The 15130-nt window shown below is 42.8% G+C and overlaps 1 protein-coding gene across 1 annotated transcript in view; it reads right to left on the minus strand.

The window, feature by feature from the left end:
• Positions 1-15130, minus strand: part of SLIT3 (slit guidance ligand 3) — a 796928-nt gene that overhangs the window by 748629 nt on the left and 33169 nt on the right. Inside the window, exons 2-3 of the mRNA XM_077823869.1 lie at positions 5599-5670; positions 2507-2578 (exon numbers count right to left, since the gene is read on the minus strand). Coding sequence (XP_077679995.1) covers positions 2507-2578; positions 5599-5670 — 144 coding nt within the window. The remainder of the gene's footprint in view (positions 1-2506; positions 2579-5598; positions 5671-15130) is intronic.

Here is a 15130-nt window from a genome sequence, read left to right on the forward strand (position 1 = left end):
ATGCTTAAGTCTGCCTCACACTTTCCTCATCTGCCACAATTTTTGACAGAAATTTGCCCTTTGGATGCTCTGCTTGTATTGTGAGAACTAACATCCGTTCACTCAGTAAAGCTAAGTTATATGATTTTAGAGATGCAAATGGTAAAAGTAAAACAATTGGAAAGTTATCAAGAAATATGTTTGTGACATCAATAACTGGAACCTATATAGACATTTAGTTTTACAGTTTTAGACTAATTTAAAGGAGGGGAAAGACATCACAGGCAATAAATTTCACAAAGAAAACTCTGTCCATATTTTTAGTTAATGAGGGTTTTGCTCTGATGTCTAGACAAGTTAAACTACATTAAGAGAAAATAATATTCATTTAGGGTTAATGCCCTTTGAGTGATCACTACTGTAAAAAAAAGCAATATATTTCCAATGTTATTTTGAATAAGAAAATGTAATGTACAATATTTTGCCAAGAACAAAATTACTCAAGTTTTTAAAAGTCTGACCCACTGCAGCTGCTTTGTTAAAAAAAGCAAACGATTACTTTTGCATCCACTTTAAGAGATCAAAAGCCAACTGTATTCCAAAGCCTGCAGCAGTGTAAGTGAAATTTTTATTTGTTATTTGAAATAAATTAAATGGAAAAAAGCCAGCTTCTTTTTTTTTAAATTCAGCTATCGTATTTTCTGCATTAATATTTTGTGGTGCTTGACAATAGTTAATGAAATAGTTTTTATATTGCCTAAAACATTGCAATTTAGCCCTTAAAGTTATGCCAAACTTTTCACAATTCCTTCTCCAAAGCACACTGATCCATAGCAAAAGATTAGATTTATAGTCATCTCCTATAAAATGACTTGAGGTGAAGCACCGAAAAGTTGTGAGTTTCCCAATCTCAAATTCAAGGCATATTCATTTAGGAAACATTTTAATGACAGGTAATCCTAAAAGCAAGGAGAGATACAGTGTATGTTTGATTTTGAGTATACAGTATGTAGCAGGCCAACTTAAGAGTTTACAGAGAGAAAATTTAAGGGAGGCATTCAGATATCACATACTTTAGCAGTTACTAGTAGAAGAATCCCATTCTTTTATTTCTGGTTTCACACAAATGAAAACATACAACATAAAGAAAAGATTTGCTTTCTAGTTATGCTATCCATTTAGGTATCTTCCTAGCATTTTTCCCAAATACTCCTTTTAGGTAGATGAGGAATCATTTAAAGAAATAAACAAATAGTGGGGGAAGAGGAGAGAAGTAAGTTATTCCATTAAAGCACATATAATGGATGTAAAACTTCATGACTTAGTGCTGACATTTTCTTTAAAGAAGAACAAATTTTTAGCTAAAACAATCGCAATTTTAGTGTCAGGTTATGCATTTATTATTTTGTAAGTAACTTTGTTACTCTGTTACTTCCCAGATGTTTCCCTGAACACAACATACAAAATCACCACTCTTGTACCCTTAACAATGTTTTATATTTCAAGATCTATTTTTCTAAGGAGCAGATTACAATCTCAGTGTGAATCTCAACTACATCATTTCAATTTCAAGCAGTTTTGTAACCCTAGACAAGATATACATTTCTCTTATAAGAGTGAATCCCGAGTTGTCAAAAGATAAGTCAATGTGTAAAAAAGCAACTCGCTTGTCGATAATTAAGGCAAGGCCTCAGTTGCTTTAGCACAGCAGACTTCTTTGTTCTATTGTGTGTACACAAAATTAACAACTCACCATGCCGATTTAGACAGAGGTGTTCTCCCACCCTATGCACAGCAGATCCACTCAACCAAAACAATGAGACTGTGGTTACCTTCATATATAGAATTCTACACAGACCCCGTTATATACCATAATACATGGCCAGTGGCCTTGTAAATGATGGATTTAAGATTATCTAAATCTTTTAGATCCATTTTATTTAAATCACTAACAAAAGCAGAAAACCAAGGGCCTTATTTTCTACTCAAAGTCCAATTTTACACCTCTGGGACTCCACCAATATCACTGCCTTTGAATGAGTATAAAGCAAATGTAGCTGTATAGATAATCTGACACAAGCAGTTCTACTCTCATATGGAAGTGCAGGGCATTTATACTATGGCAATTCCCAGTAGTGCTGGCTATTAAAACAACCCATCACCATTCATCTAATTAGAGAAGTCATCCTGAGAACTTCAGAAAACAAAGTGAGATAAAATTTAGACCTGACTAACTTTGCCTCAGTGATTAGCTAGAATATAAAATATGTGTTGGTGGTTACAGTTTTCTTAACAAATTATTGTTAATATTATTTTGAATTACAATAAATCATGGATACCAAGGTTTTAATCTAAAAAACTCAGCTCTGTTTTAAACTATTCTTAACTCTAATATGTCAATTTTTTTGTTCATTCTAGTCATATTATTTCTTTAAGTCACTATATAAACACAATAAAAAGGATGCATAAAATAAGGCAGAAAATCTTTAGTTCTTTAAGTCAACATGTATGCAATAGACATACTTACAGCCGTTCAAGTTGCTTTAGATCCTGAAATGCTCCACGCTCTATCATACTGATTTGATTTTCTTCCAAATGCCTATGATTAAAGAAATACCAGTTGACAATGATAATTTAATAGAACGCCTTATACAGACAATATTTTATTCTGCCATTTCTCTACACATTGCTTGATTTAAAGTGCTGTTCACAGCAACACCAATTACAGTGATAGTGATAGACTGGTGAAAGCCACCAATGGCAGTGTTTTTTCCATGGTCACTTCTACCACCAACAGAAGATTAAATTTACAGTCCAAAATACATATCACTGGTAGTTTTTGCATGGATGTAAACTGCATCCTGATTACCAGGGCTAGTAACCACATTATTGAATTTTTTATTGCCAAAACCCATTAAAATCTTGCAATTAGTTTATTATAGGCCTGATTCTGCCCCCTTAGTACTTTACTCTTTGCACTTCCAATCATTTTAATTTTATTCAGTGGAAGTAAGGATGGAAGCCCGTAGTCAACATCAAAAGATTAACGCAGGGCAAATAATCCAGAGAAAGCATTAAGTGATAAAGTGCCTGCACATAAGCATCTGCATGGGATTTCAGACTCCTCCGGAGGTTACTGAGCAGTTCCTATTCAGTGAAGCTTCTCCAAGGGTGCAGGAGTGCCAGCTGTTTGTGACCACTAAAGACAGTGGGTCTGCATCATAGGGAATGGTAAAAGCTACCAAGGGAAGTGCTCAGGCACTCTGTCCCTTTTTCACATCCCTGTCTCTCCTTTCCTCCCATGAGACAGGGCATAAGCGGGGATGAATCAGCTGAAGAGATTGGAGGCAAGTAGAAATGCCTGGAATTGTCTTTATTTACCATTACGTGGAATCCCACAGCTGCAGTGCTGTGACACATGGCCCTGGCACTCTGATTAGCTAGGGGATGGACACAAGAGAAGAGGGCTTCTCCACACCTCACAGAGCCCTGACTGGCTAGAGGGCTGGCAGGAAATCCTGCCTATATTTCCTGCCACCGGGGGTGCTGGAACTAGGGGCGCTGCTGCACCCCCTGGCTTGAACTGGTTTTCTTCATATACAGGGTTTACAGTTTGGTTCAATGGCTTTCAGCACCCCCACTATAAAAATTGTTTCAGTGTCATTGCCTGCCACCAGCTCCTTCCCAATTGGAAGATGGGATTGCCACTGGAGAAGGGACTCTGTGGGCAGACAGGGCACAGCATGCCAACAATCTCAGCTCAGGACTGTGGGGCAGGCCCATGGAGCAGTTGGTCTCTGTGGTCATTATGAGCTTGCACCACATGTGATAATCAGCCAGAGCCCACAGGAAAGGCAGCACCTTGATCGGTGACTGATGGACTGGATGCTAGGGGCATTTGGACTGTGTTTGCTGATCAGTGTGATTGATAGTCACTGAGAAAGGTGTTGAAGTGCATGCTGGGTGAATTCCTGCCTCTCCAAAATGTCACTGGGGGGGGGGGGGTGTCTCCACTCCAAGTAGTTTGGATCCAACTACGTGTACACACACACACACACGTACGTACGTACGTACGTAACATAGATTATGCCAGATTTTAACTGTATTTATCATGAATAACTCATGTGGTATAATTTAGCCAATATTTTGTACAGTACACAAAGCATAGCAGTCAGTAAAAGAAACATTTACCAACAGTCACACTACCATGTCAGTAAATGTTATTTTAATAAGGACCCCCATAGAAATAGTGAGAGCTGGGATATAAGCCAACAAACTTTATATGGCTCCAAGCAGCAGAAAATTCTTGCTGTAGTAGTCTCATCCTGCAGGTGGAGGCAACAAAGCAGGGAAGTCAGTCTTCTACAACTAAATAACAAAAATCTCAAATTTATTAGAATAGTTATAAGAGTTTATGCCATACGTTTTGAAGGAACAGTGGAAGATATTTGTATTTTCATCACAACCATATTAAGCATCTGCCCATTAATTCACAATGTTAGAAAGTTCATCCACTATATATCTCCAAGGCATCTTGTAGGACTTTAAGGACTGAGATAATTGTACAAAAGGTGGTGTAAAAGTAGTGTGTTCGCTACAGAGGGCAAGTGGGTGAAATAGAAGATTTTCCCTCACTTTAGCTTTTAACTTACCTATAGTGTACCTGCACTTCTCACAGGTGCTTATTTGGGGAAAGAGTAGGAAAAACCACCTCTGAGCCCCTCTTTTGTGCAATGCTAAGCACAAGTGGTTTTTGTTACTGGTCACTTTATAGGGCTTTAGCTTGAGGGCAATAAACTAGCTATAGGCTTCTAGTGAGCTAAATGGGACACATAATATTGAATTGCTGTTCTCCCGTTAATTTGGGACACAGGGAATTATACAACGCCCAGCCAACAGGAGCTCGGTACTGAATTTTTCTATACATAATACATTAATGTTACCGTTCTGTGTACATGCTACACAGCTACTTCTGTCATATTACAGATTTTCCAAGAAAAAAAAATCAGCAAGCCAGTTAAAGAAAACCAGATATGAACTCACTAATAAGACCAGTATGGTTATTAATATTGCTCAACTCCAGCTGCAACTTTGCAGTGTCACAGTGCCACTATGATCTGTGATTCATACAGCGCCAAATCTAAAACTTAGCCAAGACTAAGGCTATGTCTACACTGCCATACCGCTACAAGGTATGCCATGTAGCCACATCTCCTGCTGACAAAGCGCAGTCCACACTGCGCTTTTTGTCTTTAAAACTTTTGTTGGTCAGGAGGGTAATTTTTTTACACCCCAACTAACAAGTTTTAACGACAAAAGAGCAGTGTACACATAGCATAAAATCAGTGGTAATTTGTCTTCAAACTTCACTGAACCACTTTCACTAACTGATTTTAAATTTAGAGCTCATCTCTTGTCCTAAGGCACGGCATAAAACTATAATCAGTACTTTAGTTGTAGAAACTGTACAGAGTGTCTGATGTGGATGCTATTTCACAACTAGAGGATGTAAACAGTTCTACAGTACATAGAGCATCAGCAGCACACATCTTTCCTGGTGCTCATTTTTGGAGGCAAATGGATGCAGCATTTTGAAGGCCAAACTAGTTTTATACTCACAAGACACGGAGATTCTTCAGCCCAGCAAAGTCCATCTTGGTGATTCTTGAGATATTATTTCTGTCTAAGTCCCTGCAAAGAAAAGAAAACAGAAATTCATGTTCAGGCACTTCAGTAGCCTCAAAAACTCTGTTTGAAGAGAATGCAACTTGTTCACCTGGGCATTTATTTATCACTGGGTTCTCACAGGGGGTCGGAACCCCTCAGGGGGTCACGAGGTTATTACATGGGGGTTGCAAGCTGTCAGCTTCCACCCTAAACCCCACTTTGCCTTCAGCATTTATAATGATGTTAAATATATTTAAAAGTGTTTTTAATTTATAGGGAGAGAGTCGCACTCAGAGGCTTGCTATGCAAAAGGGATCACCAGTACAAAAGTTTGAGAACCACTGGTTTTATCAGCACTCAAAATTGTACTAACTAGTTTTCCTATTAAAATCTAAAATGAGTACATATATAAATAAAATGAGTAAAGATTTACTAATACTGATGAATTTTGCTTCCCTGCCCCCCACAGTGATGCTACTTTTAACTGAGTTTTTGGGGGAAATGGGCGGGGGGGGGAGAAGAGTGGGATTTTCAATTCACCTTAGCCACATTGCACTTCAGTAGGAGCTGGGTGTTTAACTCCCTCAGACTGGGATTTTCTAAACAGCTGGAGTAGTTTTAACAACAACCAGTCAGTACACTGTAACTGACTCCACTGCAGGGATTCACTCAGTGGGTGCGTGCGCTAGCCACTCTTGGCAGTGTGCTCTGTCTACCACAAAGTCAAGAAGCCACACTGTAGCTACTCTAAACAGTGATCTGACTCTAGCTTTGACAGAGTCTCATGCAGCACTTGCAGGTACTGAAAGTAGTAGAATTTAATAGGGCTAGCAGAATGGAAAGATACAAAGGCTTACATCACTATCATCTAATTGCAGCCTCCTTTCTCCCAAAGCTCTTATGGGCAGTCCTGTAAATCAAAAGCCTTAGTGTGCTCCCTGGGGCTCCTCAAATGTTCTCTCCAACCCATTTCTCTCCGAGAGAAAAGCAGCACTGGCTTGGAAATCATACTAGCTACAGCTTCCCATATAGTGTTCTTTGCGGCCCCTTCTGCCCTGTACTTTCGTCCAGACAGGTAGCTGCCTCACACCTCTGTGTGCAAACTATTTCCACAACTCTGTCGCTGCTGCAAACCCTTTGCCAGCCACAGCCTGCTTCGGCTTCACTGTTCAACCCATTTTTCAGGCACAACTCTTCAACTGCCTGCTCACTTGTATCCCTTCCCCAATGAGCTGCCAAGATATTGCTTCTAGCCTCCTACTCCCCTCTCAGAGACTGCTCTCCTCTGCATGTCACTTCCTTTTCCAGGTCAAGAAGCATCACAGATCCCGCAATGGACTTGTCATGGGACAGTTATTCCGCTCCTAGGAGAAAAGGTTAAAGGCAGCTGAGGTAGGCTGCTTGAAGAGGCAGCCACAGCTGTAGCCATACCCAATCAGGCCATAGCTGGCCCTGATATAAGGCAAAGGGAGGAGCTGGGTCAGTATCACTCCAGCCTTGGAGAGGGAAGGGCCGAGGTGCTTGGGAGCACAGGATACCTGAAGCAGAGTAGTGCTGGAGAAAGGCAAGAGGAGCTGGGGAGCTCCAGCCTGGCAACTCCCCAGGCTGAGGCCTTGTTCAAGGCCTAAGGAAGTACTGGGGCTGCAGAGGCAGCCGGTCCAACTCCCTTGCCAATGATGAATGGCCATTACAGACTGCAACTTGCCCCAGAGAAAGGGGGCTAGATGACTGGCAGTAGCCACTGAGGCAAGGTGGGCATAGGGGAGGGGGTTCCCCTAGGAGGGAAGACCCAGAGAGTGAGGGCACTGCTATGGGACAGCAACCCAGGGTGAGAGGACACCGGGGTCTGTGAGGCAGGAGAGACACCGGCCAGCAGGAGGCACTCCGAGTGCTAGAACTGAGCTAATTCCCGAGGCAACCAGCAGGAGGCGCCGTGGCAGTGAGTGCTCGATCTGCTACAGGACTAAACAACAAACTTGGTTACAGTGCCCTTGTCTGCTAGCTGCTTTCCCTCCAGTTCATTCTGGGCATAAGGGAGGTAGCTAGAAATGATCCTTCTTCTTAATTAAAATATTATAAAAACCTGACTCAAATTTGTGCTTACAGAAGGTTATGGTTAAGGATCTTTGTTACAGAAATTCTTACCCAGGTGAAGAGTTCAGTGTTGTCATCTTAACAATCATGAGTCTAAATTACAGATTTGGGGTTTTTTAGATTTGCTTTCTGGTGTTGGAGCCTTTAAAGCTCACATTTTCAACCTTTTTTATGCAACTGTGAGGGCTAGAAGTTTGTCATTTAAAAAAAAATTTCACATGACTCCAATAGCTTGGATCAAGCGAAACACCAAATATCAGAATGAACACAAATGTATGTTTTAAGAGAGACATTTCTTTCTGTAATAGCAAGGTTTGTCTCCCCAATGATAATACATAATTTCTTAACCTTGTTTGATCGTGATTAATTTCTCTAAGTGCATTTGGCAAAAGCCAAAAACGTACAAAAGTCTGAACATGAGATTATTTCCCAAAAGCAGATAGTCCTGTTAAGGTGTGCTATTTCTCTTGAGAGTTTCCTTAAATATAAAGGGGACAGTAAAGGCAGGAGTGGGACTTGGGAAGGTCCTAAACCAAAACTATCCATTAAAGCAAAGAAACAGTGATTACATATCAATACCATTTCTATAATAGTCAAGGTTTCAGAGTATGTGTCTGTCTTCCTTTCAAGTTTATCTTCCATCACCATTGTTTGTACAAATTTATTTCAGTAGATCTTGACAGAATTTGTTAATTTCAATACTGTTGGGTTTTTGCTTTTCCAAATTAGGAAGAGTTTCACACTAGGAAAATTGAAAGACACTAACATTATTTCATAATAATCATGTTTCCAGTTCAGATTCAGATAAAATCAGATTAGATGCTTTATCATTGTCACATGACACGTATTGAGCATGAATCTATAAAATATGGATCTAACACAACAGGTTATATAGTTCGAACTTCTCAGGAACATATCTGCCAATATAGGAGTAGCGTAGCACCTCCAGAAAGATCAGGACATGGATTATTGACTTGAGAGAACTGGGTTATGTTTTTATTTTTACATAAATAAAATTTAGAAGACAGTAGCATACAGAATATCTTAATGTGCTTCATGAACAGCGTACACAATTCTCCACTGCTGTTGAGTTTTTATGAGAGAAATTAAGAGAGGGATGGAGGACAGTGTCTAGATATGGTTGGTTAAATACATAAATGTTAAGGGTCATTCTTTAACTCCTGCCCCGTGTGCAAGTTTCCCACAATCCTAGCACATCAGGCTCTCAAGAAAACAGGAGAACCAGAGCCTTGCATGGGAGTCAACTTGTTGCAGAGAAATTCCAGATTCGGGGATCAAAATAATCCCTCGTTTCCGCTAAGAATGTTTGCATTTTTTCATCTCAGGAGTCAAAGTATCTTCTTCTCTGTATTAATACGAGAACAGACAAGGTGGTTGAGGTAATATCTTTTATTGCAGTGGTTCTCAACTAGGAATCCGGGGCCCCCTGGGGGTCCGTCAAGCAGGACCAGTGTTAGACTTCCTCGGGCCCAGGGCAGAAAGCTTAAGTCCCACTGCGTGGGGTTGAAGCCTGGGTCCCTGAGCCCTGCCACCTGGAGCTAAAGCAGAAGCCTGAGCTACTTAGCTTCATGGGGGGGCATGGGGCCCAAAGAAACTGCCCTGCTTGCTACCCCTTAACACCAGCCCTGGCTTTTATATGCAGAAAACCAGTTATTGTGGCACAGGTGGGCCATGGAGTTTTTCATAGCATGTTTGGAGGGCCTCAGAAAGAAAAAGGTTGAGAACCCCTGTTTTACTGGACCACCCTCCAGTACAAGAATACTCTAACATAAGAAGTAAACCTCAGGAGGACAATCTTGAAGCCATGAAATTTTGAACTGAGAATAGGGCACTTGCATCATTTATCCTTTAGAAGGTTCAGTGGGAGAGGAAGAGGACTCATTTAAAAGCATATATTTCAACCCAATAAAAACTGCATTCTGTGGAAAAGGTGGAATCCTATTTGAAAACTGCTTTAGATTTTAAGTTAGAGCTCAACATATAGCCATTTATTGACTGAGATCATAACCATAAAAGATAATGAAGGAGAAACCTCTACACTTGCAAAATCCCTGGTTAAAAACAAGTCTTTCATAGTGGAAAAATGTTATGCTAAATTCTGGGTTAAGCATTTTTTTTAAAATTTTTATCAATTTAAATGTTCACAGCTGTCCAAAATTATGCAGGGATTAGACAATGGGGCGGGGCCGGGGAGGGGTGGTGTCAGACAATTATTTAGGACAGTAGACACTGATGCTATATAACCATTAACGCAAATTGTCCACACCACATGACAAAACATTAAAAGTAAATATTCTTAAATCAAACTCTAATTGGTTCTCAAGCAGCATTTTTCTTACTTTGCAGATCTGTAACTTCAGTTAATTAATTTCTATGGACATATTTTTGTTGGTTTGCGTGTGTATAGAAAAATCAATGTTCACCAACATTTATCAATAAAAATCTAATCCATCCACGCGTCAACAAAAGCAAATAATATTTTAGCATGATTTGTAATTGTTTAAGCATTATACCAGACCGCCCAAACAAAACATGAAACCACATTCCTTGACAATCTGAGTAATGAAACTTTGTAGTGTCCAAATTATACCGACTCCGATATCAAATGCCAAAATGGTGTACTATCAAACTAAAGGAATAACCCACCTTTTAAGTAGGAATTTTGCACCATAAGCATACACAATACTCTTCAATGGAAGAATTGTACCAAACAGATTCCTGTACTAAAGCCGTTACAGTTTAACAGTAAAGCTAGGTGGTGTAAAGGCACAGAATCATAGGACTGGAAAGGACACGAGAGGTCATCTAGTCCAGTCCCCTGCACTCATGGCATGAGCACTATCTAGACCAGCGGTTCCCAAACTTGTTCCACCACTTGTGCAGGGAAAGCCCCTTGCGGGCCGGGCCGGTTTGTTTACCTGCCGCGTCCGCAGGTTCGTCCGATCGCGGCTCCCAGTGGCCACTGTTCGCTGCTCCAGGCCAATGGGAGCTGCAGGAAGCGGTGGCCAGTACATCCCGCGCCGCTTCTCGCAGCTCCCATTGGCCTTGAGCAGCGAACCGGGGCCAGTGGGAGCTGCGATCGGCCAAACCTGCGGACACAGCAGGTAAACAAACCGGCCCTGCCCGCCAGGGGCTTTCCCTGCGCAAGCGGCGGAACGAGTTTGGGAACCGCTGGTCTAGACCGTCCCTGTCTATCCTGCTCTTAAAAATCTCTAATAATGGAGATTCCACAACCTCCCTAGGCAACTTATTCCAGTGCTTAACCACTCTGACAGTTAGGAAGTTTTTCTCAACTAAATCTAAACCTAAACCTCCCTTGCTGCAATTTAAGCCCATTGCTTCTTGTCCTGTCCTCAGAGGTTAAGAAGAATTTTTCTCCTTCCTTCTTGTAACAGCATCTCATCAGTTCCATGACTACAGCTAGATGAATAAAAGGGTATGACTCGGTGAGCTGTTTGCAGAAGGAAAAATGGGGTAAAGAAAGCTCTGCACTTCAAATTTCTCTCTCAACAAGCAATGTCTCTGATATGGAGGTTATTGACCACCAGCTTTCATCTTTCCCACTTGTGACAGAGCTGTAAAACTTCCACTCTCCTTTAAATACCAATCCATCTGGTTTCCAATATAACTGGGTTTTTTTATCCTCTTCCTGGCTGGCCTATGATCTTGCCTGACAGTATGAGTGCTGGTGTCATAAATATAAAGGGAAGGGTAAACACCTTTCTGTGTGCAGAACTATAAAATCCCTCCTGGCCAGAGGCAAAACCCTTTCACCTGTAAAGGGTTAGGAAACTAGGATAACCTCGCTGACACCTGATCAAAATGACCAGTGAGGAGACAAGTTACTTTCAAAGCTGGGGGGGGGGGCGGGGAAACAAAGGGTCTGTCTGTCTGTGTGATGCTTTTGCTGGGAATAGAAAAGGAAGGGAGTCCTAGAACTTAGTAAGTAATCTAGACAGATATGCGTTACATTTCTGTTTTGTTTAAATGGCTGGTGAAATAGCTGTGCTGAATGGAATGTATATTCCTGTTTTTGTGTCTTTTTGTAATTTAAGTTAACTTGCCTAGAGGAATTCTCTATGTTTTGAATCTGATCACCCTGTAAGGTATTTACCATCCTGATTTTACAGAGGTGATTCTTTTACTTTTTCTTTAATTAAAATTCTTCTTTTAAGAACCTGATTGCTTTTTCATTGTTGTTAAGATCCAAAGGTTTGGGTCTGTGTTCACCTATGCAAATTGGTGAGAATTTTTATCAAGCCTTCCCCGGGAAAGGGGATGTAGGGCTTGGGGGGATATTCTGGGGGGGAAGACGTCTCCAAGTGGGCTCTTTCCCTGTTCTTTGTTTAACTCGCTTGGTGGTGGCAGCATAGGATTCAAGGACAAGGCAAAGTTTGTACCTTGAGGAAGTTTTTAACCTAAGCTGGTAAGAATAAGCTTCAGGGGTCTTTCATGCAGGTCCACACATCTGTACCCAAGAGTTCAGAGTGGGAAAGGAACCTTGACACTGGATTCGAGTGACTCTGCAGAGAGCTATCTGTCCACAGAAAGATGGTATTGTTTGACCTAAAGTCTTAAGTAGTTATACTCTTAAAATGCATTCTTCTGATCACCTCATGCAAAATCAAACTGAGTACCGCGGCCTGAACTAATTATGGGATAAGGTCAATTCCAGAACAAAAAGTACCTGCTGGTCCTCTTTTCCTCAGCATAAGTCCTAATTGTCTCTCTTATGCAAGCATAAGTTGTCGGTCTGTTGAATGAACCTTTCCTTTCCAAGCAAAGCCCCTTGGCTGGCTGCAATTCCTAAGTCAACAAACGCAGCTTCCTCTTAAGCACACAGTTGTGTCTACCTCATGACACAGCTCACTAAGGGCTCACTGGTGTGCCAGGATGACCTGGGCCTGACAGAAAGGGTGGGAATTGTTAAGCCAGAGATGCAGCATTTTTGAAAACAGACATCAGTATTTATTTCACCTGTATATATTTTGTTGCCTTCACTGCTATTACCTCATAAATTTCTCCTTGGTCAGTGTGCACCAAGTCTTTCTCCTTTTCTGGCAAGCCCAAAGTCACTATACAAGACAAACCCCAGCTTGCATGACCAAACTCATACCCTTTTCCAGGTACTGCTTCTTCTATCAATAGTCTCTAACATGGCCCCAGGCATTGAGTTTTTGACCAGAACGCCCAGTCAAAAAGGGACCCTGGTGGCACCACCAACCAGGTCACTAAAAGTCCGGTTGCAGTGGGGGCTAGAGGCCAAGACAGGCTCCCTATGGCTCCCAGAAGTGGCCACCAGGCCCCCTAGGCACATGGCTGGCCAGGGAGGCTCTGCACGCTGCCTCCACCCAAGTGCCAACTCCGCAGTTCCCACTGGCTGGGAACCACAGCCAATGGGAGCTGCGGGGACAGTACCTGTGGGCACGAGGGCAGCGCATGGAGCCTCCCTGGCTGTCCATGCACCTAGGGGCTCAGAGACCTGGCACCTGCTTCCTGAGAGCTGTGGTAAGCGCAGCAGGGACCCTGCACCCCCTCCTGCATCCAAACTCCCTCCCAGAGCCTGCGCCCCACACCTCCCACACACCCCCAACCCCCTGCCTCAGCCCTAAGCTCCCTCCTGTACCCCAAACCCCTCATCCCCAACCCCACCCCAGAGCCCACACACCAGCCGGAGCCCGCACCCCAAGCCCCTGCCCAGAGCCTCCTCCTGTGCCTCAAACCCCTGATCCTCAGCCCCACCTCAGAGCCCGCACCCCCAGCCAGAGCCTTCACCCCTCTCCCACATGCCAACCCTCTGCCCCAGTCCAGTAAAAGTGAGTGAGGGTGGGGGAGAGCGACTGACAGAGGGAGACAGGGCCTCAGAGAAGCGACCAGGCAGGGGCATTCAGTTTTGTGCCACTGGAAAGTTGGCAACCCTGGTCCTGTCATCAGCACTCCCTTCTCTGGAGCCATTTTTCCTGGCACTCTTAACAGCACACTTATCCTCACCCCAGAGTTAGAAGAGTCTGTACTGTATAGAGGCCCAGACCCCACCCAGAACAGCTGGACCACACTTCCCTAGGACAGGCACAAAGTGTGGGATTCACAAGGGGGGCCCAGGCTGACTGATGCAGGGCCTAACTTTTAGCTGCCTGCCACCAAGTGGAATTCATAGCACTGAGTTAGGCACCCAGGCTCCCTATACAGTGTATGAGGAGAGAGAGATGTCTTAAAAGAAAAGGAGTACTTGTGGCACCTTAGAGACTAACCAATTTATTTGAGCATAAGCTTTCGTGAGCTACAGCTCACTTCATCGGATGCATACTGTGGAAAGTACAGAAGACGTTTCTATACACACAAACAATGAAAAAATGGGTGTTTATCACTACAAAAGGTTTTCTCTCCCCCCACCCCACCCTCCTGCTGGTAATAGCTTATGTAAAGTGACCACTCTCCTTACAATGTGTATGATAATCAAGGTGGGCCATTTCCAGCACAAATCCAGGTCCCCTCCCCCCCCCCCCCCCCAAACACTCTCCTGTTGGTAAAGAGTGTTTGTTTGGGGGGGAGGGGGAGAAAACCTGGATTTGTGCTGGAAATGGCCCACCTTGATTATCTTTCACATTGTAAGGAGAGTGATCACTTTACATAAGCTATTACCAGCAGGAGAGTGGGGTGGGGGGAGAGAAAACCTTTTGTAGTGATAATCACCCATTTTTTTCATGGTTTGTGTGTATAGAAACGTTTTCTGTACTTTCCACAGTATGCATCCGATGAAGTGAGCTGTAGCTCACGAAAGCTTATGCTCAAATAAATTGGTTAGTCTCTAAAGTGCCACAAGTACTCCTTTTCTTTTTGCAAATACAGACTAACACAGCTGTTACTCTGAAACATGTCTAAAAAAGGGATTCAAGCTGAGTGGGAAGCTGCCTGAGATAGCCAGGAGGAAATGCTGAGGAAAGGGGTGTGGCAAAAACCCCTCTCCTCAAAAGGCAATTTGAACCCAAACTCTGGACCAGAGGGAGGCAGCTCCCTTCAGTCGCGATTCACTGCCATGAACTCTCTCCTGGAGTTTGGCACCTGAGTCAGCTCAGCCCTTTTTCCAAGACAAAATGAAAAGGAGCAGGAGAGGTGGTGCCCCTTCCACATTATGCTCAATATCCCAGTGGTCAGAGCTCCCGCTCTGGATGTTTGAGACTCAGAGGTTCAAATCCCACTTTTGCGTGATGAGAAGCAGGGAATTGAACTCTGGTCTCCGACCTCCCAGATGAGAGCCCTAACCACTGGACTATTGGGTATAAAAGGAGGCACCGCAATCACCTCCTCCTCCTCCAGCTGTGGTGTGTGGAGCCTGATCCAGCAGACGTGCTCTACGGCCACCTGTGAG

This window comes from Eretmochelys imbricata, chromosome 8, assembly GCF_965152235.1.
Source record: "Eretmochelys imbricata isolate rEreImb1 chromosome 8, rEreImb1.hap1, whole genome shotgun sequence".
Lineage (NCBI taxonomy): Eukaryota > Metazoa > Chordata > Testudines > Cheloniidae > Eretmochelys > Eretmochelys imbricata.